Below are 24439 nucleotides of genomic sequence, written 5' to 3'. Positions count from 1 at the left end.
AAGATTATGCTCGTTTCTACAGGCTTCCCTTCCTCCCCCTCAGTCTTCCCTCCGTTCCTCAATAAGCCTTAAGTTCTAGAAGTTCCTAAGTTAGAGCCCTCATTTACTAAAGACACTTGATTGCATTTATTAACCACTTAAGTCATCACAATATCATAACGAGTCCAAACGATCTACTATAGAACACTGAAACCTGACAAAAAAAACATCTTTAAATAAATTAAAATGGATACAAAAATATGAAAATCTAAAATCTAAACTGATAGAAATAGAGATAGCAGAATGGGGGAGATGTAGATTGTCTTTGTTGAATGATACATTGATTAGTTTATCGCTTCTATGATCACAGTCCTGGTCAGTCAGTCATCTATACATCTATCTGTGCAAAATGTGTCCAAATTCACTAAAGCTGAGATATGGATATTAAAGGGGAAGTTCAGGATTTTACAACTTAATGTTAGATTGTTCCTCACCCTGAAAGTATTCAATGGTTCAGGAGAAACTGAAATCCCTGGTTCGATTTTCTTTAAAATAGCCACTAAAAACTTCAGCTAACTTTAAAAGCCAAAGGCCAAAATACTGAACATCCCCTTTAATGAGACTAAGGCTGGGATTCATTCAAATCCTCATTAGATCTGTCTCATGACATTTAAAGGTACTTTCCAATTGAGCTGACATAAGCAGCAGTTACCGTGAATGCGGTCTCCGCGAACGTGGAAACATTGCCTTTAGCCGAAAAGGGGCGATCGGATTGAATCCTGGCCTCAAACTGCCGATAACCTCACAGCTGTCTATACTGTACATAAAGTTGGCTAGCAGGCACATTTTCAATAACAGTTTCTGTTAAAGTGCACCCTCTATCCAACTCTATGCCTGGGTCCAAAATGGCACTATTCCCTTTAAAATTCATTACTTTTGACCAGAGCCCTATGAGGAATATATATAGGGAATAGAGTGGCATTTGAGACGTAGGCTGTTGGCATTCTGTTTTTTTCCATCTGTCTGTATGAGTCCTAGCTCTGCTGTCCTATTGGAGGGATATTGTGCTCTTATCTTGGAACAAAGTGAAGAAAAGTAAAAGGATAACACTATTCTCTCTCACACACACACACACACACACACAACGCTAGTTCCAGCGACAACCTCCTTTCCCTCGAAAATACAAACATGCGCCCACACACAGTCAGTCATTGTAAAAGTGCGGATTACTCGCAGTTTCACTAACTGTTTATTTGCCATTTTAGTTTTCCTACTTTTGTTTTGCCAGTAAGTAAGAGACAGTGAAAAACAATAGAACACGGACGTTAGAATTCAGATGTCCTTTATGAGGGAAGGTTAAAAAAATCCTTAATACAAAAATAAAAAATAAAAAGTGCAAAACCACAAAACAAAAAAGAAACAATGTCTTGTCACCATGGAAACTCAAAAAAATAGTAGCAGCAAATAAAAATAAACAAAAAGCAACAAAAGATGGACCTCTTGTAACACGTTATCAGGATAAACAATTCTGGGTTTAATCTCTTCACTCAAGATATCACTATGGCAACACACACACAGTTGGTCACAGTTTACAGGTGGAGGACATGCGGTGGGAGGAGTCAAGTGTTAAATCGTTACCTTATTAAAACAATCAACAATGTCATGTACGGTAAACAAAAGGTAAACAAACTCAGACACGACACACACACACAGGTACAACTAGAGACGTGATCTTGAGGCTGTAATCTGTAGTTTCCTAACCTTATGTAAGAATAACAGGTATTATTTAAGCCCTATTTCTCTCCCTCTTATAATGATGACTCGTATGAACCAAGAGGTTAGTTATCCCCTGTCTATCTCGAAGAGAACATGAGAATTATCTCATAAAAGTTACATGAAGAAAGCATTCCTTAGGGAAAAAGCACAGAAACAAAACATGCTTGGTGGAGCATAGATCAGCAGTGAACCAGTGATCTAGTAATAACAGGATGAATATTAATTTATATAGAATATCCTTTACCCCGGAAAAAAAGAGATATCTCCCAGAAATAAACAGGCTAGACACCTACCTGTCTGTCCCCAACACGCTGTCTGTCCCCAACATGCTGTCTGTCCCTCACTGACTGTTAATCCCTTACTGGTAGTGTCGGAGTCTGACTAGTTTAGCAGCGCCATCTACACAAAGCTCTAGGTATTGCAAGTGTGTGTGTCTTACTGTGGGAGTGCCTGTCAGTCTCTCTGTCTATGGCTCTCTCTGTGTGGTGGATTTTTTCTACAGTCTGATTTAAAAATCTGTTAAGTCGCTCTTTCCCTCTACTGCAGTCTAGCTGGCCTCTCTACCTACCCCTCTCTTTCCATCTACTGCAGTCTAGCTGGCCCCTACCTACCGCTCTCTACTGCAGTCTAGCTGGCCCCTACCTACTCCTCTACTGTAGCCTAGCTGGCCCCTACCTACCTCTCTCTACTGCAGTCTAGCTGGCCCCTCCTACCTCTCTCTACTGCAGTCTAGCTGGCCCCCACCTACCCCTCTCTACTGTAGCCCAGCTGGCCCCTACCTACCTCTCTCTACTGCAGTCTAGCTGGCCCCTACCTACCTCTCTCTACTGCAGTCTAGCTGGCCCCTCCTACCTCTCTCTACTGCAGTCTAGCTGGCCCCTACCTACCTCTCTCTACTGCAGTCTAGCTGGCCCCTACCTACCTCTCTCTACTGCAGTCTAGCTGGCCCCTACCTACCTCTCTCTACTGCAGTCTAGCTGGCCCCTACCTACCTCTCTCTACTGCAGTCTAGCTGGCCCCTACCTACCTCTCTCTACTGCAGTCTAGCTGGCCCCTACCTACCTCTCTCTCTCTACTGCAGTCTAGCTGGCCCCTACCTACCTCTCTCTACTGCAGTCTAGCTGGCCCCTACCTACCTCTCTCTACTGCAGTCTAGCTGGCCCCTCCTACCTCTCTCTACTGCAGTCTAGCTGGCCCCTACCTACCTCTCTCTACTGCAGTCTAGCTGGCCCCCTACCTACCTCTCTCTACTGCAGTCTAGCTGGCCCCTACCTACCTCTCTCTACTGCAGTCTAGCTGGCCCCTACCTACCTCTCTCTACTGCAGTCTAGCTGGCCCCTACCTACCTCTCTCTACTGCAGTCTAGCTGGCCCCTACCTACCTCTCTCTACTGCAGTCTAGCTGGCCCCTACCTACCTCTCTCTACTGCAGTCTAGCTGGCCCCTACCTACCCCTCTCTTTCCCTCACTCTCCATTCTCTATCTGTCCCTACCTGTTTCTGTGTTGGAACCTTTTCCTTCTGAATGTAGGTAACCCCTCTATCTGTCCCTACCTTAGTTGGTTTCTCTGTGTTGGTTGGGTCCCCTTAATCTTTAATCTAGAGGTGTCCCCCTGTCCCTCCCACCCTCCCGCTATGGAGAAATACATAGGGCGTGGGGGCCGTCCGTCAGGGGGAGCGGCCAATGGCGTGATGGGTCCCTCTCCCCCTCCCCCCAGATCAGTTCAGGGCATTAACACAGATGGATGAGATTCCTTTTCACCTTCCTCCTCTACTACTGGCTCACCTGGAGAGGGAGGGAGAGAGATGAAGATTTCTGGGTCAGGATCACAACCAGGGAGTGCCATCAAAAAGAAGTGACATATTTAAAGTGAGCGTGTACCTGACGTTAGGTTAGGGGGGGGTTTCTACACGCCGTAGCAGGCAGACAGTCTCTCCTTCAGCTGGGGAGGAAACTGTTCTGAGAACTGCTGCCAGTTCTCCTCTCCTACCTGGTCCTTAAAACCATGGAGGATCTGGGGGGGGGGGAGAAAGAGGAGAGAGAGAGAAAGAGGAGAGAGAGAAAGGGGAAGACAGAGGAGAAAATACCTTGATTCCTCAACAAAGAAATGACAGAAACAATATGTCTGAAATAATTCTCTGCTATTATGGTTAACATCCCACTATCATACAGTCCACACACACACACACGGATCTGGGCCAAGCAAAGCTTTTCCCAGGATACGTCCTAAATGGCAGCCTCTCCCTTCCATAGTACACTACAATAGTGCAGATCAAGGGAACAAGGTGCCATTTGGGACAGAGAGAGTTGGGTCCTCCACACACCTTGTAGAACATGTCTCTCAGGTCGTCTTTAGGGCTGACCCAGGACGCCACGGCATCACAGAAGAAGATAAAGTCCTGCAGAGAGACATTCTGTGATGTTATTTCACCCTACAGAAGGACTGTCTCTCCATGTACAGGTCTGCTCTCTTCATACCACAACCCTGCTGCTGACTTCCTGTCTGACTCCCAACACCTGGTCCCAAACCCAACCGCAGTGCTACAATGTGATTTTAGGTGTGTGACGCAGCTCACTTGCCAGACATGGTCGCGGCAATTTAGCACCCGACAGGCGATTTCAAAACGCACCAAAACGACGTCAACAGGTTAAATGACCAGAGACTGTCCCCTGGTCCATTCTATCAGCCTACCTGTATTACTGGCCTATATCAATGTGTTACATGTAGTTTGAAGAGAATAGACTTTCTCTTCAGCTATTTTTACAGCCTACCTTTAAGGAGTGGGACGATTTTCAGACGGACATACATAGCCTAGAAATAAATATTGATCACCTATGTAGTAAACTATCGCCTAAATCATATGTAGGAAGCACATTTCCTAAGAGAGAGAACTGCCCCGTGCTTCTCCTCCCATGCACAGCACACACACATCTGTTCTCACAGGTACTGGACCGGAAGCAGCAACAGGGAGGCCGTCATAGTCAATGACAATTTGTTCCTAACTGACTTGCTGAGTTAAATAAAAGGTTCAATCAAAACAGAATGATGACAGCAACACGTGGTACGTTCTGCGTAGTCCTATAGGATATAGCCTGGTTCTGCATAGTCCTGTAGGATATAGCCTGGTTCTGCATAGTCCTGTAGGATATAGCCTGGTTCTGCATAGTCCTATTGGATATAGCCTGGTTCTGCATAGTCCTATAGGATATAGCCTGGTTCTGCATAGTCCTGTAGGATATAGCCTGGTTCTGCATAGTCCTATTGGATATAGCCTGGTTCTGCATAGTCCTGTAGGATATAGCCTGGTTCTGCATAGTCCTATAGGATATAGCCTGGTTCTGCATAGTCCTATAGGATATAGCCTGGTTCTGCATAGTCCTGTAGGATATAGCCTGGTTCTGCATAGTCCTATAGGATATAGCCTGGTTCTGCATAGTCCTGTAGGATATAGCCTGGTTCTGCGTAGTCCTGTAGGATATAGCCTGGTTCTGCGTAGTCCTGTAGGATATAGCCTGGTTCTGCATAGTCCTATAGGATATAGCCTGGTTCTGCATAGTCCTGTAGGATATAGCCTGGTTCTGCGTAGTCCTGTAGGATATAGCCTGGTTCTGCGTAGTCCTGTAGGATATAGCCTGGTTCTGCATAGTCCTGTAGGATATAGCCTGGTTCTGCGTAGTCCTATAGGATATAGCCTGGTTCTGCATAGTCCTGTAGGATATAGCCTGGTTCTGCATAGTCCTATAGGATATAGCCTGGTTCTGCATAGTCCTATAGGATATAGCCTGGTTCTGCATAGTCCTATAGGATATAGCCTGGTTCTGCATAGTCCTATAGGATATAGCCTGGTTCTGCATAGTCCTATAGGATATAGCCTGGTTCTGCATAGTCCTGTAGGATATAGCCTGGTTCTGCATAGTCCTGTAGGATATAGCCTGGTTCTGCATAGTCCTGTAGGATATAGCCTGGTTCTGCATAGTCCTATAGGATATAGCCTGGTTCTGCGTAGTCCTATAGGATATAGCCTGGTTCTGCATAGTCCTATAGGATATAGCCTGGTTCTGCATAGTCCTATAGGATATAGCCTGGTTCTGCATAGTCCTGTAGGATATAGCCTGGTTCTGCATAGTCCTATAGGATATAGCCTGGTTCTGCATAGTCCTATTGGATATAGCCTGGTTCTGCGTAGTCCTGTAGGATATAGCCTGGTTCTGCGTAGTCCTGTAGGATATAGCCTGGTTCTGCGTAGTCCTATAGGATATAGCCTGGTTCTGCGTAGTCCTATAGGATATAGCCTGGTTCTGCGTAGTCCTGTAGGATATAGCCTGGTTCTGCGTAGTCCTATAGGATATAGCCTGGTTCTGCGTAGTCCTATAGGATATAGCCTGGTTCTGCGTAGTCCTGTAGGATATAGCCTGGTTCTGCGTAGTCCTATAGGATATAGCCTGGTTCTGCATAGTCCTATAGGATATAGCCTGGTTCTGCATAGTCCTATAGGATATAGCCTGGTTCTGCGTAGTCCTATAGGATATAGCCTGGTTCTGCGTAGTCCTATAGGATATAGCCTGGTTCTGCGTAGTCCTATAGGATATAGCCTGGTTCTGCGTAGTCCTATAGGATATAGCCTGGTTCTGCGTAGTCCTACAGGATATAGCCTGGTTCTGCGTAGTCCTATAGGATATAGCCTGGTTCTGCGTAGTCCTATAGGATATAGCCTGGTTCTGCGTAGTCCTATAGGATATAGCCTGGTTCTGCGTAGTCCTACAGGATATAGCCTGGTTCTGCGTAGTCCTACAGGATATAGCCTGGTTCTGCGTAGTCCTACAGGATATAGCCTGGTTCTGCGTAGTCCTACAGGATATAGCCTGGTTCTGCGTAGTCCTACAGGATATAGCCTGGTTCTGCATAGTCCTGTAGGATATAGCCTGGTTCTGCGTAGTCCTACAGGATATAGCCTGGTTCTGCATAGTCCTGTAGGATATAGCCTGGTTCTGCGTAGTCCTATAGGATATAGCCTGGTTCTGCATAGTCCTATAGGATATAGCCTGGTTCTACGTAGTCCTATAGGATATAGCCTGGTTCTGCGTAGTCCTGTAGGATATAGCCTGGCTTTTAGGAGGACGATTTGCAGGCAGTGACAAATAAATGGGTCATCAGTACTTATTGGAAATGTGAAGGAACAACTCTCGCTCACCATAGTAACCTAACCTACAGTCACCATAGTAACCTAACCTACAGTCACCATAGTAACCTAACCTAACGTCGGTTGAGCGCCCACACCGGTCCAACTAGGAGAGGGCCAGGTCCAGGCCCAACTAGGACAGGTCAATGCCCAACTAGGACAGGTCCAGGCCCAACTAGGAGAGGGCCAGGTACAGGTCCAACTAGGAGAGGGCCAGGTACAGGTCCAACTAGGAGAGGGACAGGCCCATCTAGGAGAGGGACAGGCCCAACTAGGAGAGGGACAGGCCCAACTAGGAGAGGGACAGGCCCAACTAGGAGAGGGACAGGCCCAACTAGGAGAGGGACAGGCCCAACTAGGAGAGGGACAGGTACAGGCCCAACTAGGAGAGGGACAGGTACAGGTCCAACTAGGAGAGGGACAGGTACAGGCCCAACTAGGAGAGGGACAGGCCCAACTAGGAGAGGGACAGGCCCAACTAGGAGAGGGACAGGCCCAACTAGGAGAGGGACAGGCCCAACTAGGAGAGGGACAGGCCCAACTAGGAGAGGGACAGGTACAGGTCCAACTAGGAGAGGGACAGGTACAGGTCCAACTAGGAGAGGGACAGGTACAGGCCCAACTAGGAGAGGGACAGGCCCAACTAGGAGAGGGACAGGCCCAACTAGGGAGAGGGACAGGCCCAACTAGGGAGAGGGACAGGCCCAACTAGGAGAGGGACAGGCCCAACTAGGAGAGGGACAGGCCCAACTAGGAGAGGGACAGGCCCAACTAGGAGAGGGACAGGTACAGGCCCAACTAGGAGAGGGACAGGTACAGGCCCAACTAGGAGAGGGACAGGTACAGGCCCAACTAGGAGAGGGACAGGGACAGGCCCAACTAGGAGAGGGACAGGGACAGGCCCAACTAGGAGAGGGACAGGTACAGGCCCAACTAGGAGAGGGACAGGTACAGGCCCAACTAGGAGAGGGACAGGTACAGGCCCAACTAGGAGAGGGACAGGTACAGGCCCAACTAGGAGAGGGACAGGTACAGGCCCAACTAGGAGAGGGACAGGTACAGGCCCAACTAGGAGAGGGACAGGTACAGGCCCAACTAGGAGAGGGACAGGTACAGGCCCAACTAGGAGAGGGACAGGTACAGGCCCAACTAGGAGAGGGACAGGTACAGGCCCAACTAGGAGAGGGACAGGTACAGGCCCAACTAGGAGAGGGACAGGTAGGATACTGAAATTAAAGGAAATAATCTGTCACCAAAAAAATATTTTCATCCCAAAGTCGTCTGTCTGACCGCCCGCAGCATGAAAAACCCGCTGACCCCTCAGTCATGATCTGTCGGGACCCGCAAGTCCTCCCTCCCTCTTACCTGGACCACTCCCCCAGCGTTTACACCAATCATCACGCAGGTCCCTCCCTCTTACCTGGACCACTCCCCCAGGGTTTACACCAATCATCACGCAGGTCCCTCCATCTTACCTGGACCACTCCCCCAGGGTTTACACCAATCATCACGCAGGTCCCTCCCTCTTACCTGGACCACTCCCCCAGGGTTTACACCAATCATCATGCAGATCCCTCTGAAGGCGGAGTCTTTCTCCTCGTTGTCACGGATGTTCCTTAGGGACGTACACCTGTCACACACACACACACACCACGTCACACACCACCACGTCACATACCAGTCAATCTAACACCTTGATAATGATCAGTGACGTGAAGGACTAGATGTCTGATGTGACAGACTCACCACGGCCTGATGAACTGCTGGAGCATCGGAGCCACCTCCTGAGGACACACGTAGCCCAGGCGACCAATCGTAATGGCTGGAAGAAGATGGGAGGAGCCTCACTCATGTGTACAAACAGCCAACTAAAAATCAAGCGCTGGTTTGATGTCGCTGATGTACAAATCACTATCATAAATAACTGCTCATTATTATTTGTAGATGAGTCAGTCACACTTTACCCAAAATGCATCGGCTACAATGTCAAACAAACCCAATGATTGCGTGTGTGTCGGGCGTCTCTGTGTGTGTGTGTGTCCGGCGTCTCGTGTGTGTGTGTGTCCGGCGTCTCTGTGTGTGTGTGTCCGGCGTCTCTGTGTGTGTGTGTCCGGCGTCTCTGTGTCCGGCGTCTCTGTGTGTGTGTGTCCGGCGTCTCTGTGTGGCAAACCGGGCGCAGGGACAGAGTGAGCCAGACGGAGGAGCAGACTTGAGAGGAGCCAGACAGAGGAGCCCAGACGGAGAGGAGCCAGACGGAGATGGAGCCAGACGGAGAGGAGCCAGACGGAGAGGAGCCAGACAGAGGGGAGCCAGACGGAGGGGAGCCAGACGGAGAGGAGCCAGACGGAGAGGAGCCAGACGGAGAGGAGCCAGACGGAGAGGAGCCAGACGGAGAGGAGCCAGACGGAGAGGAGCCAGACGGAGAGGAGCCAGACGGAGAGGAGCCAGACGGAGAGGAGCCAGACGGAGAGGAGCCAGACGGAGAGGAGCCAGACGGAGAGGAGCCAGACAGAGAGAGCCAGACGGAGAGGAGCCAGACGGAGAGGAGCCAGACGGAGAGGAGCCAGACGGAGAGGAGCCAGACAGAGAGGAGCCAGACAGAGAGGAGCCAGACAGAGAGGAGCCAGACGGATGGAGCCAGAGATGGCGGGGAGACAGAGAGAAACAAAGCAGAGAAATATATCATTAAGGTAACTCATGCAAGCAGCATCGAAACGGACAATTGTTTTGTTTATTAAAGAACAAAAATTGTAAAAAAACTAGATGATTATTGTAAGTAATTATAAATCATCTCTCACATGTACATATTAGCTACGAGTACAAACCTACAGGCAGAAAGACTCACCCATCTGCATGCATATCTCTCCTATGGCCCAGGTAGCGTTGTTACACACAGAGATGAACTCTGGGTTCAGGTTGGTCCCTAGGATAGGCATGAACTCAGCTGGGGATGGACACACACACACACACACACGTTGAGAGAAAGCCAAGGGGAAGAGAAAGGAAGGACAGTACATAACATAAGGAGTACGACAGTATAGACTGGTAGTTACACAGTTAGTAGGAGGAGGAGGAGGAAGAGAGAGATGAAGACAGATCGTATAGGTAGTTACCGATGCAGGGTTTAACATGAGGGAAGCAGGCCTTGGTCAGGTCACCCAGCAGGGCAAAGGAGCTCTGTCTCACCTCTGGCATAGTGTCCTGGAGATAGATCATGTGTGTGTTAACTACATGGTCTATATATGACACAAGATGGTTATGTACAATCAAATACAGCCAGCGTCTGTTACCACACACACACACACAGCGCCACACTAGACGGACCAGCGGATCCCAAACTGAGATCTACCAGTCAGATTATTTTACTCATTATAAACAGGACTTAAACATAAGCCTATGCAACATGAACCAATTAAAAGCAGTTGTGTAGTAATGAGGGTTGTACAGTAGGCTACAGGCCCAGTACATTATCACTGCATTTTGGCTGTGGTTGAGTCACCCTGCCAATGTTGTTCTACTCAGACCATTTCAGAAGTATATGATCCACTGGTAATAAACCATCAGTTGTATTACAGCTGAGTGACCTGAAACCGAAATGATTTATTCTACTGGACTGACGGCTCCGCCCCCTCCACTAAGACTGACGGCTCCGCCCCCTCCACTAAGACTGACGGCTCCGCCCCCTCCACTAAGACTGACGGCTCCGCCCCCTCCACCAAGACTGGCCCCAAAGAAAGACGGCTCCGCCCCCTCCACCTAGACTGGCCCCAAAGGGAGACGGCTCCGCCCCCTCCACCAAGACTGGCCCCAAAGGGAGACGGCTCCGCCCCCTCCACCAAGACTGGCCCCAAAGGGAGACGGCCCCGCCTCCACCAAGACTGGCCCCAAAGGGAGACGGCCCCGCCTCCACCAAGACTGGCCCCAAAGGGAGACGGCTCCGCCCCTCCACCAAGACTGGCCCCAAAGGGAGACGGCTCCGCCCCCTCCACCAAGACTGGCCCCAAAGGGAGACGGCCCGCCCCTCCACCAAGACTGGCCCCAAAGGGAGACGGCTCCGCCCCCTCCACCAAGACTGGCCCCAAAGGGAGACGGCTCCGCCCCCTCCACCAAGACTGGCCCCAAAGGGAGACGGCTCCGCCCCCTCCACCAAGACTGGCCCCAAAGGGAGACGGCTCCGCCCCCTCCACCAAGACTGGCCCCAAAGGGAGACGGCTCCGCCCCTCCACCAAGACTGGCCCCAAAGGGAGACGGCTCCGCCCCCTCCACCAAGACTGGCCCCAAAGGGAGACGGCTCCGCCCCCTCCACCAAGACTGGCCCCAAAGGGAGACGGCTCCGCCCCCTCCACCAAGACTGGCCCCAAAGGGAGACGGCTCCGCCCCCTCCACCAAGACTGGCCCCAAAGGGAGACGGCTCCGCCCCCTCCACCAAGACTGGCCCCAAAGGGAGACGGCTCCGCCCCTCCACCAAGACTGGCCCCAAAGGGAGACGGCTCCGCCCCTCCACCAAGACTGGCCCCAAAGGGAGACGGCGCCGCCCCTCCACCAAGACTGGCCCCAAAGGGAGACGGCGCCGCCCCCTCCACCAAGACTGGCCCCAAAGGGAGACGGCGCCGCCCCTCCACCAAGACTGGCCCCAAAGGGAGACGGCTCCGCCCCTCCACCAAGACTGGCCCCAAAGGGAGACGGCTCCGCCCCCTCCACCAAGACTGGCCCCAAAGGGAGACGGCTCCGCCCCCTCCACCAAGACTGGCCCCAAAGGGAGACGGCTCCGCCCCCTCCACCAAGACTGGCCCCAAAGGGAGACGGCTCCGCCCCCTCCACCAAGACTGGCCCCAAAGGGAGACGGCTCCGCCCCCTCCACCAAGACTGGCCCCAAAGGGAGACGGCTCCGCCCCCAAAGGGAGAGCGTCTTCCAGCTGATGGAGAAACTCCAGTCACTTTGCATTATTTCTGCCACATGCACAAATTCATGTTACTCCTGAGACATGGTGATCTGAGCCATCTGATTGGCTAGCGGTAGGCGTATAGGTGCACTTGATTTGCTCTTCAGCCACGCTGAGTAGGCCTTAAGACACATGAAATGGTTAAAAATGGGAACACTTGGGCTACCCGGTGCGCAGGGCAGCTGAAACAAGTGCACCTTCTGCCAACAGCGTGAGACAGAATAAAAGGCTTTATCTTTGAGTTTTTATAGAAATGTTTAGAGATCGACTAGGAATGCCTTGGAGACTGGCCGCTTGGTGACCACTGACCTAGACATTCACACATATGTAGAGTTAACACTGAAAACACACACACACACACACTCCGTACCTGCATGCACTGAAACAGTAGTGTCATGATGTTGCTCCTGGACACCAGCTGATCAACGTGGCCCCCCAGGCCCTCAGCCAGACCACTGAGGAGGTCCAGGGCCACGATCATAAAGTCCTTATCAGGAGCCTCGTACTGGTCTGGCTGTTGGCTGTACATCTGGGAGGAGGAGAGGGGGGGAGAGAGAGTTAAGTTAATACATTTGGGAGGAGGAGAGGGGGAGAGAGAGAGTTAAGTTAATACATTTGGGAGGAGGAGAGGGGGAGAGAGAGAGTTAAGTTAATACATTTTGGGGGGGGGGGGGGTTAAGATAAAGAAAAAACACTCAATCTTTAAACCACTGATGATAACTGTGTGTGTCTTTGACACTACAGATACAAAAGTATGTGGACACCCCTTCAAATTAGTGGATTTGCACATTTCAGCCACACCCATTGCTGACAGGTGCAGGCCTTACTGAAGAGCTCAGAGATTTTCAAAATGGCACCATCATAGGATGCCGCATAGCGATAACTGTAAAGTTTGGTGGAGGAAGAATAATGGTCTGGGGCTGTTTTTCATGGATCAGGCTAGGTCCCTTAGTTCCAGTGAAGGGAAATCTTAACGCTACAGCATACAATGACATTCTAGACAATTCAGCGGCAACAGTTTGGGGAAGGCCCTTTCAACATGACAATGCCTCCGCGCACAAAGCGAGGTCCATACAGAAATGGTTTGTCAAGATCAGCGTAGAAGAACTTGACTGGTCTGCACAGAGCCCTGACCTCAACCCCACTGAACACCTTTGGGATGAATTAGAACGCCGACTGCGAACCAGGCCTAATCGCCCAACATCAGTATCCGATCTCACTTATGCTCATGGCTGAATGGAAGCAAGTCCCTGCAGCAATGTTCCAACATCTAGTGGAAATCCTTCCCAGAAGAGTGGAGGCTGTTATAGAAGCAAAAGGGGGGACCAACTCCATATTAATGCCCATGATTGTGGAATGAGATGTGTCCACATACTTTTGATCGTGTGTGTGTGTGTGTGTGTGTGTGAGCACGCGTCTCACCATAGCCTGAGCCAGTGTTTTCTGCACCAGTGTAACACAACGCTGGTAGACTGGTTCACAGTAGGGCAGGAAGCCACTCTGGAGGGCTGTAGCAACAGAGGACAGACACTCTAACAGAGGAAACAGGTCCTTATCTTCATCCTTCAGCTCATTCCACTTGGCTATGAGAGGAGGCATCAGCTTCTCTATGTACTCCTTGAGAGGAGAGAGAGAGAGAGAGATGGGGAGGAAGAGAGAGAGATGGGGAGGAAGAGAGAGAGATGGGGAGGAAGAGAGAGGAAGAGAGAGAGATGGGGAGGAAGAGAGAGGAGAGAGAGAGAGATGGGGAGGAAGAGAGAGGAGAGAGAGAGAGATGGGGAGGAAGAGAGAGGAGAGAGAGAGAGATGGGGAGGAAGAGAGAGGAGAGAGAGAGAGATGGGGAGGAAGAGAGAGAGAGAGAGAGAGAGATGGGGAGGAAGAGAGAGGAGAGAGAGAGAGGAGAGAGAGAGAGATGGGGAGGAAGAGAGAGGAGAGAGAGAGAGATGAGAGGAAAGAGAGGAGAGAGAGAGAGATGGGGAGGAAGAGAGAGAGAGAGAGAGATGGGGAGGAAGAGAGAGGAGAGAGAGAGAGATGGGGAGGAAGAGAGAGTAGAAGGAGAGAGATGGGGAGGAAGAGAGAGGAGAGAGAGAGAGATGGGGAGGAAGAGAGAGGAGAGAGAGAGAGATGGGGAGGAAGAGAGAGAGATGGGGAGGAAGAGAGAGATGGGGAGGAAGAGAGAGGAGAGCGAGAGAGATGGGGAGGAAGAGAGAGAGAGATGGGGAGGAAGAGAGAGAGAGATGGGGAGGAAGAGAGAGAGATGGGGAGGAAGAGAGAGAGAGATGGGGAGGAAGAGAGAGAGATGGGGAGGAAGAGAGAGGAGAGAGAGAGAGATGGGGAGGAAGAGAGAGGAGAGAGAGAGATGGGGAGGAAGAGAGATGGGGAGGAAGAGAGATGGGGAGGAAGAGAGAGAGATGGGGAGGAAGAGAGAGGAAGAGAGAGAGATGGGGAGGAAGAGAGAGAGAGATGGGGAGGAGAGAGAGAGAGAGATGGAGAGGAAGAGAGAGGAGAGAGAGAGAGATGGAGAGGAAGAGAGAGAGAGAGAGAGAGATGGAGAGGAAGAGAGAGGAGAGAGAGAGAGATGGGGAGGAAGAGAGAGATGGGGAGGAAGAGGGAAGAGAGAGAGATGGGGAGGAAAGAGAGGAGAGAGAGAGAGATGGGGAGGAAGAGAGAGGAGAGAGAGAGAGATGGGGAGGAAGAGAGATGGGGAGGAAGAGAAAGAGATGGGGAGGAAGAGAGAGGAAGAGAGAGAGATGGGGAGGAAGAGAGAGGAAGAGAGAGAGATGGGGAGGAAGAGAGAGAGAGATGGGGAGGAAGAGAGAGGAGAGAGAGAGAGATGGAGAGGAAGAGAGAGGAGAGAGAGAGAGATGGAGAGGAAGAGAGAGAGAGAGAGAGAGATGGAGAGGAAGAGAGGAGAGAGAGAGAGATGGAGAGGAAGAAGAGAGAGAGAGAGATGAAGAGGGGAGGAAGAGGGAAGAGAGAGAGATGGGGAGGAAGAGAGAGGAGAGAGAGAGAGATGGGGAGGAAGAGAGAGGAGAGAGAGAGATGGGGAGGAAGAGAGATGGGGAGGAAGAGAAAGAGATGGGGAGGAAGAGAGAGGAAGAGAGAGAGATGGGGAGGAAGAGAGAGGAAGAGAGAGAGATGGGGAGGAAGAGAGAGAGAGATGGGGAGGAAGAGAGAGGAGAGAGAGAGAGATGGAGAGGAAGAGAGAGGAGAGAGAGAGAGATGGAGAGGAAGAGAGAGGAGAGAGAGAGAGATGGAGAGGAAGAGAGAGGAGAGAGAGAGAGATGGGGAAGAAGAGAGAGATGGGGAGGAAGAGGGAAGAGAGAGAGATGGGGAGGAAGAGAGAGGAGAGAGAGAGAGATGGGGAAGAAGAGAGAGATGGGAGGAAGAGGGAAGAGAGAGAGATGGGGAGGAAGAGAGAGGAGAGAGATCGGGGAGGAAGAGAGAGGAGAGAGATCGGGAGGAAGAGAGAGGAGAGAGATGGGGAGGAAGAGAGAGGAGAGAGATGGGGAGGAAGAGAGAGGAGAGAGATGGGGAGGAAGAGAGAGGAGAGAGATGGGGAGGAAGAGAGAGGAGAGAGATGGGGAGGAAGAGAGAGGAGAGAGATGGGGAGGAAGAGAGAGGAGAGAGATGGGGAGGAAGAGAGAGGAGAGAGATGGGGAGGAAGAGAGAGGAGAGAGATGGGGAGGAAGAGAGAGGAGAGAGATGGGGAGGAAGAGAGAGGAGAGAGATGGGGAGGAAGAGAGAGGAGAGAGATGGAGAGGAAGAGAGAGGAGAGAGAGAGAGATGGAGAGGAAGAGAGAGGAGAGAGATGGGGAGGAAGAGAGAGGAGAGAGATGGGGAGGAAGAGAGGAGAGATGGGGAGGAAGAGAGGAGAGATCGGGGAGGAAGAGAGAGATGGGGAGGAAGAGAGAGGAGAGAGATGGGGAGGAAGAGAGAGGAGAGAGATGGGGAGGAAGAGAGAGGAGAGAGAGAGAGATGGAGAGGAAGAGAGAGAGAGAGAGAGAGATCGGGGAGGAAGAGAAAGAGAGATGGGAGGAAGAGAGAGGAAGAGAGAGAGATGGGGAGGAAGAGAGAGGAAGAGAGAGAGATGGGGAGGAAGAGAGAGAGAGATGGGGAGGAAGAGAGAGGAGAGAGAGAGAGATGGAGAGGAAGAGAGAGGAGAGAGAGAGAGATGGAGAGGAAGAGAGAGGAGAGAGAGAGAGATGGAGAGGAAGAGAGAGGAGAGAGAGAGAGATGGGGAAGAAGAGAGAGATGGGGAGGAAGAGGGAAGAGAGAGAGATGGGGAGGAAGAGAGAGGAGAGAGATGGGGAGGAAGAGAGAGGAGAGAGATGGGGAGGAAGAGAGAGGAGAGAGATGGAGAGGAAGGGAGAGAGAGAGAGATGGAGAGGAAGAGAGAGGAGAGAGATGGGGAGGAAGAGAGAGGAGAGAGAGAGAGGGGAGGAAGAGAGGAGAGATGGGGAGGAAGAGAGAGGAGAGAGATGGGGAGGAAGAGAGAGATGGGGAGGAAGAGGAGAGATGGGGAGGAAGAGAGAGGAGAGAGATGGGGAGGAAGAGAGAGGAGAGAGATGGGGAGGAAGAGAGAGGAGAGAGATGGGGAGGAAGAGAGAGGAGAGAGATGGGGAGGAAGAGAGAGGAGAGAGATGGGGAGGAAGAGAGAGGAGAGAGATCGGGGAGGAAGAGAGAGGAGAGAGATGGGGAGGAAGAGAGAGGAGAGAGATGGGGAGGAAGAGAGAGAGAGAGATGGGGAGGAAGAGAGGAGAGAGATGGGGAGGAAGAGAGAGGAGAGAGATGGGGAGGAAGAGAGAGGAGAGAGATGGGGGAGGAAGAGAGAGGAGAGAGATGGGGAGGAAGAGAGAGGAGAGAGAGAGATGGGGAGGAAGAGAGAGGAGAGAGATGGGGAGGAAGAGAAGAGAGATGGGGAGGAAGAGAGAGGAAGAGAGAGAGATGGGGAGGAAGAGAGAGGAAGAGAGAGAGATGGGGAGGAAGAGAGAGAGAGATGGGGAGGAAAGAGAGAGAGAGAGAGATGGGGAGGAAGAGAGAGGGAGAGAGATGGGGAGGAAGAGAGAGGAGAGAGAGAGAGATGGAGAGGAAGAGAGAGGAGAGAGAGAGAGATGGGGAAGAAGAGAGAGATGGGGAGGAAGAGAAAGAGATGGGGAGGAAGAGAGAGGAAGAGAGAGAGATGGGGAGGAAGAGAGAGGAAGAGAGAGAGATGGGGAGGAAGAGAGAGAGAGATGGGGAGGAAGAGAGAGGGAGAGAGAGAGATGGAGAGGAAGAGAGAGGAGAGAGAGAGAGATCGGGAGAGGAAGAGAGAGGAGAGAGAGAGATGGAGAGGAAGAGAGAGGAGAGAGAGAGAGATGGGGAAGAGAGAGAGAGATGGGGAGGAAGAGGAAGAGAGAGAGATGGGGAGGAAGAGAGAGGAGAGAGAGATGGGGAGGAAGAGAGAGGAGAGAGATGGGGAGGAAGAGAGAGGAGAGAGATGGGGAGGAAGAGAGAGAGAGAGAGAGATGGGGAGAGGAAGAGAGAGGAGAGAGATGGGGAGGAGAGAGGAGAGAGATGGGGAGGAAGAGAGGAGAGATGGGAAGAGAGAGGAGAGAGATGGGGAGGAAGAGAGAGATGGGGAGGAGAGAGAGATGGGGAGGAAGAGAGAGGAGAGAGATGGGGAGGAAGAGAGAGGAGAGAGATGGGGAGGAAGAGAGAGGAGAGAGATGGGGAGGAAGAGAGAGAGAGAGAGATGGGGAGGAAGAGAGAGGAGAGAGATGGGGAGGAAGAGAGAGGAGAGAGATGGGGAGGAAGAGAGGAGAGATGGGGAGGAAGAGAGAGGAGAGAGAGAGGAGGGAGGAAGAGAGAGATGGGGAGGAAGAGAGAGAGAGAGATGGGGAGGAAGAGAGAGGAGAGAGATGGGGAGGAAGAGAGAGGAGAGAGATGAGGGAGGAAGAGAGAGGAGAGAGATGGGGAGGAAGAGAGAGGAGAGAGATGGGGAGGAAGAGAGAGGAGAGAGATGGGGAGGAAGAGAGAGGAGAGAGATGGGGAGGAAGAGAGAGGAGAGAGATGGGGAGGAAGAGAGGAGAGAGATGGGGAGGAAGAGAGAGGAGAGAGATGGGGAGGAAGAGAGAGGAGAGAGATGGGGAGGAAGAGAGAGGAGAGAGATGGGGAGGAAGAGAGAGGAGAGAGATGGGGAGGAAGAGAGAGGAGAGAGATGGGGAGGAAGAGAGAGGAGAGAGATCGGGGGGGAGGAAGAGAGAGGAGAGAGATGGGGAGGAAGAGAGAGGAGAGAGATGGGGAGGAAGAGAGAGGAGAGAGAGGGAGGAAGAGAGAGGAGAGAGAGATGGGGAGGAAGAGAGAGGAGAGAGATGGGGAGGAAGAGAGAGAGGAGAGAGATGGGGAGGAAGAGAGAGGAGAGAGATGGGGAGGAAGAGAGAGGAGAGAGATGGGGAGGAAGAGAGAGGAGAGAGATGGGGAGGAAGAGAGAGGAGAGAGAGAGAGAGGAAGAGAGAGGAGAGAGAGAGAGATGGGAGAGGAAGAGAGGAGGAAGAGAGAGAGAGAAGAGAGAGGAAGAGAGAGGAGAGAGATCGGGGAGGAAGAGAGAGAGAGATGGGGAGGAAGAGAGAGGAGAGAGATGGGGAGGAAGAGAGAGGAGAGAGATGGGGAGGAAGAAGAAGGAGAGATGGGGAGGAAGAGAGAGAGAGAGAGATGGGGAGGAAGAGAGAGGAGAAGAGAGAGAGAGGGAGAGAGAGAGATGGGAGAGAGAGATGGGGAGGAAGAGAGAGAGGAAGAGAGAGGAGAGAGATGGGGAGGAAGAGAGAGGAGAGAGATGGGGAGGAAGAGAGAGGAGAGAGATGGGGAGGAAGAGAGAGGAGAGAGATGGGGAGGAAGAGAGAGGAGAGAGATGGGGAGGAAGAGAGAGGAGAGAGATGGGGAGGAAGAGAGAGGAGAGAGATGGGGAGGAAGAGAGAGGAGAGAGATGGGGAGGAAGAGAGAGGAGAGAGATGGGGAGGAAGAGAGAGGAGAGAGATGGGGAGGAAGAGAGAGGAGAGAGATGGGGAGGAAGAGAGAGGAGAGAGATGGGGAGGAAGAGAGAGGAGAGAGATGGGGAGGAAGAGAGAGGAGAGAGATGGGGAGGAAGAGAGAGAGAGAGAGATGGGGAGGAAGAGAGAGGAGAGAGATGGGGAGGAAGAGAGAGGAGAGAGATGGGGAGGAAGAGAGAGGGAGAGAGAGATGGGGAGGAAGAGAGAGAGAGAGAGATGGGGAGGAAGAGAGGGAGAGAGAGAGAGATGGGGAGGAAGAGAGAGGAGAGAGATGGGGAGGAAGAGAGAGGAGAGATGGGAGGAAGAGAGAGAGAGAGATGGGGAGGAAGAGAGAGAGAGAGAGATGGGGAGGAAGAGAGAGAGAGAGAGATGGGGAGGAAGAGAGAGGAGAGAGATGGGAGGAAGAGAGAGGAGAGAGATGGGGAGGAAGAGAGAGGAGAGAGATGGGGAGGAAGAGAGGGAGAGAGATGGGGAGGAAGAGAGGAGAGATCGGGGAGGAAGAGAGGGAGAGAGATGGGGAGGAAGAGAGAGGAGAGAGATGGGGAGGAAGAGAGAGGAGAGAGATGGGGAGGAAGAGAGAGGAGAGAGATGGGGAGGAAGAGAGAGGAGAGAGATGGGGAGGAAGAGAGAGGAGAGAGATGGGGAGGAAGAGAGAGGAGAGAGATGGGGAGGAAGAGAGAGGAGAGAGATGGGGAGGAAGAGAGGAGAGAGATGGGGAGGAAGAGAGAGGAGAGAGATGGGGAGGAAGAGAGAGAGAGAGAGATCGGGGAGGAAGAGAGAGGAGAGAGATCGAGAGGAAGAGAGAGGAGAGAGAGAGAGGAGAGAGAGGAGAGAGATGGGGAGGAAGAGAGGAGAGATGGGGGAGGAAGAGAGAGATGGGGAGGAAGAGAGAGGAGAGATGGGGAGGAAGAGAGAGGAGAGATGGGGAGGAAGAGAGAGGAGAGAGATGGGGAGGAAGAGAGAGGAGAGAATGGGGAGGAAGAGAGAGAGAGATGGGGAGGAAGAGAGGAGAGAGATGGGGAGGAAGAGAGAGGAGAGAGATGGGGAGGAAGAGAGAGGAGAGAGATGGGGAGGAAGAGAGAAGAGAGAGATGCGGGAGGAAGAGAAAGAGGAGAGAGATGGGGAGGAAGAGAGAGGAGAGAGATGGGGAGGAAGAGAGATGGGGAGGAAGAGAGATGGGGAGGAAGAGAGGAGAGATGGGGAGGAAGAGAGGAGAGATGGGGAGGAAGAGAGGAGAGATCGGGAGGAAGAGAGGAGAGATGGGGAGGAAGAGAGGAGAGATGGGGAGGAAAGAGAGGAGAGATGGGGAGGAAGAGAGGAGAGATGGGGAGGAAGAGAGGAGAGAGGGGAGGAAGAGAGGAGAGATGGGGAGGAAGAGAGAGAGAGATGGGGAGGAAGAGAGAGGAGAGAGAGATGGGGAGGAAGAGAGAGGAGAGATGGGGAGGAAGAGAGAGAGAGAGAGGAGAGGAAGAGAGAGGAGAGAGATGGGGAGGAAGAGAGAGGGAGAGAGATGGAGAGGAAGAGAGAGAGAGAGAGATCGGGAGGAAGAGAGAGAGAGAGATGGGGAGGAAGAGAGAGGAGAGAGAGAGAGAGGAGAGATGGGGAGGAAGAGAGAGAGAGATGGGGAGGAAGAGAGAGAGAGAGATGGGGGAGGAAGAGAGAGAGAGATGGGGAGGAAGAGAGAGAGAGATGGGGAGGAAGAGAGAGGAGAGAGATGGGGAGGAAGAGAGAGGAGAGAGATGGGGAGGAAGAGAGAGGAGAGAGATGGGGAGGAAGAGAGAGGAGAGAGATGGAGGAAGAGAGAGGAGAGAGATGGGGAGGAAGAGAGAGGAGAGAGAGGGGAGGAAGAGAGGAGAGATGGGGAGGAAGAGAGGAGAGATGGGGAGGAAAGAGAGGAGAGATCGAGAGGAAGAGAGGAGAAGGGAGGAAGAGAGGAGAGATGGGGAGGAAGAGAGGAGAGATGGGGAGGAAGAGAGGAGAGATGGGGAGGAAGAGAGAGAGATGGGGAGGAAGAGGGAGGAGAGATGGGGAGGAAGAGAGGAGAGATGGGGAGGAAGAGAGAGAGATGGGGAGGAAGAGAGGAGAGATGGGGAGGAAGAGAGGAGAGATGGGGAGGAAGAGAGAGGAGAGAGAGAGAGATGGGGAGGAAGAGAGAGGAGAGAGATGGGGAGGAAGAGAGAGGAGAGAGAGAGAGATGGAGAGGAAGAGAGAGGAGAGAGATGGGGAGGAAGAGAGAGGAGAGAGATGGAGAGGAAGAGAGAGGAGAGAGATGGGGAGGAAGAGAGAGAGAGAGATGGGGAGGAAGAGAGAGGAGAAGAGAGAGATGGGGAGGAAGAGAGAGGAGAGAGATGGGGAGGAAGAGAGAGGAGAGAGAGAGAGATGGGAGGAAGAGAGAGGGAAGAGAGAGAGATGGGGAGGAGAGAGAGGGGAGGGAGAGAGATGGGGGAGGAGGAGAGAGATGGGGAGGAAGAGAGAGGAGAGAGATGGAGAGGAAGAGAGAGGAGAGAGATGGGGAGGAAGAGAGAGAGAGAGAGATCGGGGAGGAAGAGAGAGGAGAGAGATGGGGAGGAAGAGAGAGGAGAGAGATGGGGAGGAAGAGAGAGGAGAGAGATGGGGAGGAAGAGAGAGGGGAGGAGAGAGAGAGAGATGGGGAGAGGAAGAGAGAGGAGAGAGAGAGATGGGAGAGGAAGAGAGAGGAGAGAGAGATGGAGAGGAAGAGAGAGGAGAGAGAGAGAGATCGGGAGAGGAAGAGAGAGGAGAGAGATGGGAGGAAGAGAGATGGGGAGAAGGGAGAGATGGGGAGGAGGAGAGAGGAGAGAGATGGGGAGGAAGAGAGAGGAGAGATGGGGAGGAAGAGAGAGGAGAGATGGGGAGGAAGAGAGAGGAGAGAGAGATGGGGAGGAAGAGAGAGGAGAGAGAGAGAGATGGGGAGGACGAGAGAGGAAGAGAGAGATGGGGAGGAAGAGAGAGGAGAGAGATGGGGAGGAAGAGAGAGGAGAGAGAGATGGGAGGAAGAGAGAGGAGAGAGATGGGGAGGAAGAGAGAGGAGAGAGATGGGGAGGAAGAGAGAGAGAGAGAGATGGGGAGGAGAGAGAGGAGAGAGATGGGGAGGAAGAGAGAGGAGAGAGATGGGGAGGAAGAGAGAGGAGAGAGATGGAGAGGAAGAGAGAGGAGAGAGATGGGGAGGAAGAGAGAGAGAGAGATGGGGAGGAAGAGAGAGGAGAGAGATGGGGAGGAGGAGAGAGGAGAGAGATGGGGAGGAAGAGAGAGGAGAGAGATGGGGGAGGAAGAGAGAGGAGAGAGATGGGGAGGAAGAGAGAGGAGAGAGATGGGGAGGAAGAGAGAGAGAGAGAGATGGGGAGGAAGAGAGAGGAAGAGAGAGATGGGGAGGAAGAGAGAGGAGAGAGATCGGGGAGGAAGAGAGAGGAGAGAGATGGGGAGGAAGAGAGAGGAGAGAGATCGGGGAGGAAGAGAGAGAGAGATGGGGAGGAAGAGAGGAGAGAGATGGGGAGGAAGAGAGAGGAGAGAGATGGGGAGGAAGAGAGAGGAGAGAGATGGGGAGGAAGAGAGAGGAGAGAGATGGGGAGGAGAGGGAAGAGAGAGGAGAGAGATGGGAGAGAGAAAGGAAGAGAGAGGAGAGAGATCGGGGAGGAAGAGAGAGGAGAGAGATCGGGGAGGAAGAGAGAGGAGAGAGATGGGGAGGAAGAGAGAGGAGAGAGATCGGGGAGGAAGAGAGGAGAGAGATGGGGAGGAAGAGAGAAAAGATGAGGAGAGAGATGGGAGGAAGAGAGAGAGAGAGGGAGAAGAGAGAGGAGAGAGATGGGGAGGAAGAGAGAGGAGAGAGATGGGGAGGAAGAGAGAGAGAGAGATGGGGAGGAAGAGAGAGGAGAGAGATGGGGAGGAAGAGGAGAGAGAGATGGAGAGATGGAGAGGAAGAGGGGAGGAAGAGGAGAGAGAGATCGGGGAGGAAGAGAGAGGAGAGAGATGGGGAGGAAGAGAGGGAGAGAGATGGGGAGGAAGAGAGAGGAGAGAGATGGGGAGGAAGAGAGAGAGAGAGATCGGGGAGGAAGAGAGAGGAGAGAGATGGGGAGGAAGAGAGAGGAGAGAGATGGGGAGGAAGAGAGAGGGAGAGAGATGGGGAGGAAGAGAGAGGAGAGAGATGGGGAGGAAGAGAGAGGGAGAGATGGGGAGGAAGAGAGAGGAGAGAGATCGGGGAGGAAGAGAGAGGAGAGAGATCGGGGAGGAAGAGAGAGGAGAGAGATGGGGAGGAAGAGAGAGAGGAGAGAGATGGGGAGGAAGAGAGAGAGAGAGAGATGGGGAGGAAGAGAGAGGAAGGAGAGAGATGGAGAGGAAGAGAGAGGAGAGAGATGGGGAGGAAGAGAGAGGAGAGAGATGGGGAGGAAAGAGAGAGGAGAGAGAGATGGGGAGGAAGAGAGGAAGAGAGAGAGATGGGGAGGAAGAGAGGGAAGGAGAGAGATGGGGAGGAAGAGAGAGGAGAGAGATGGGGAGGAAGAGAGAGGAGAGAGATGGGGAGGAAGAGAGAGGAGAGAGATGGGGAGGAAGAGAGAGGAGAGAGATGGGGGAGGGAGAGAGAGAGAGATGGGGAGGAAGAGAGAGGAGAGAGATCGGGAGGAAGAGAGAGAGAGAGAGATGGGGAGGAAGAGAGAGAGGAGAGAGATGGGGAGGAAGAGAGAGGAGAGAGATGGGGAGGAAGAGAGAGGAGAGAGATGGGGAGGAAGAGAGAGGAGAGAGATGGGGAGGAAGAGAGAGGAGAGAGATGGAGAGGAAGAGAGGAGAGAGATCGGGGAGGAAGAGAGAGGGAGAGATGGGGAGGAAGAGAGAGGAGAGAGATGGGGAGGAAGAGAGAGGAGAGAGATGGGGAGGAAGAGAGAGGAGAGAGATGGGGAGGAAGAGAGAGGAGAGAGATGGGGAGGAAGAGAGAGAGAGAGATGGGGAGGAAGAGAGAGGAGAGAGATGGGGAGGAAGAGAGAGGAGAGAGATCGGGGAGGAAGAGAGAGGAGAGAGATGGGGAGGAAGAGAGGAGAGAGAGATGGGGAGGGAGAGAGGAGAGAGATGGGGAGGAGAGAGAGAGAGATGGGAGAGAGAGAGAGGAGAGAGATGGGGAGGAAGAGAGAGGAGAGAGATGGGGAGGAAGAGAGAGGAGAGAGATGGGGAGGAAGAGAGAGAGAGAGATGGGGAGGAAGAGAGAGGAGAGAGATGGAGGAAGAGAGGAGAGAGAGATGGGGAGGAAGAGAGAGGAGAGAGATGGGGAGGAAGAGAGAGGAGAGAGATGGGGAGGAAGAGAGAGGAGAGAGATGGGGAGGAAGAGAGAGGAGAGAGATGGGGAGGAAGAGAGAGGAGAGAGATGGGGAGGAAGAGAGAGGAGAGGAGAGAGATGGGGAGGAAGAGAGAGGAGAGAGATGGGAGGAAGAGAGAGGAGAGAGATGGGGAGGAAGAGAGAGGAGAGAGATGGGGAGGAAGAGAGAGGAGAGAGAGATGGGGAGGAAGAGAGAGAGAGAGAGAGATGGGGAGGA

At 52.6% G+C, this 24439-nt stretch overlaps 1 protein-coding gene and 1 pseudogene across 1 annotated transcript; both read right to left on the bottom strand.

Annotated features, from left to right (window-relative positions):
• Nucleotides 1-3161: 3161 nt before the first annotated feature.
• On the bottom strand, nucleotides 3162-8966 carry LOC106564302 (transportin-2). The gene is made up of 5 exons (XM_045690818.1): nucleotides 8681-8966; nucleotides 8465-8564; nucleotides 4079-4153; nucleotides 3636-3768; nucleotides 3162-3539 (listed from the first exon to the last, which is right to left on the bottom strand). Exons 1-4 carry the CDS (start codon nucleotides 8704-8706, stop codon nucleotides 3661-3663), a joined length of 309 nt encoding a protein of 102 aa, XP_045546774.1. The 5' UTR covers nucleotides 8707-8966; the 3' UTR covers nucleotides 3162-3539; nucleotides 3636-3660.
• Nucleotides 8967-9584: 618 nt separating this feature from the next.
• The window catches only part of LOC123725610 (transportin-2-like), a 30461-nt pseudogene continuing 15606 nt past the window's right edge, over nucleotides 9585-24439 (bottom strand).

This window comes from Salmo salar, chromosome ssa12 (genome assembly GCF_905237065.1).
Source record: "Salmo salar chromosome ssa12, Ssal_v3.1, whole genome shotgun sequence".
In the NCBI taxonomy this organism is placed as follows: domain Eukaryota; kingdom Metazoa; phylum Chordata; class Actinopteri; order Salmoniformes; family Salmonidae; genus Salmo; species Salmo salar.
The sequence above is the reverse complement of the archived record's forward strand: the minus strand, read 5'-3'. Positions and strand labels throughout refer to the sequence as shown.

Coding starts and splice junctions, on each gene's coding strand:
- LOC106564302 (XM_045690818.1), bottom strand. CDS start 8,706: ATGCTCCAGCAGTTCATCAGGCCGTG. Junction 8,565..8,680: donor CAGCAGTTCATCAGGCCGTG/GTGAGTCTGTCA, acceptor TGTGTGTGACAG/GTGTACGTCCCTAAGGAACA. Junction 4,154..8,464: donor ACCCTGGGGGAGTGGTCCAG/GTAAGAGGGAGG, acceptor GTCTCTCTGCAG/GACTTTATCTTCTTCTGTGA.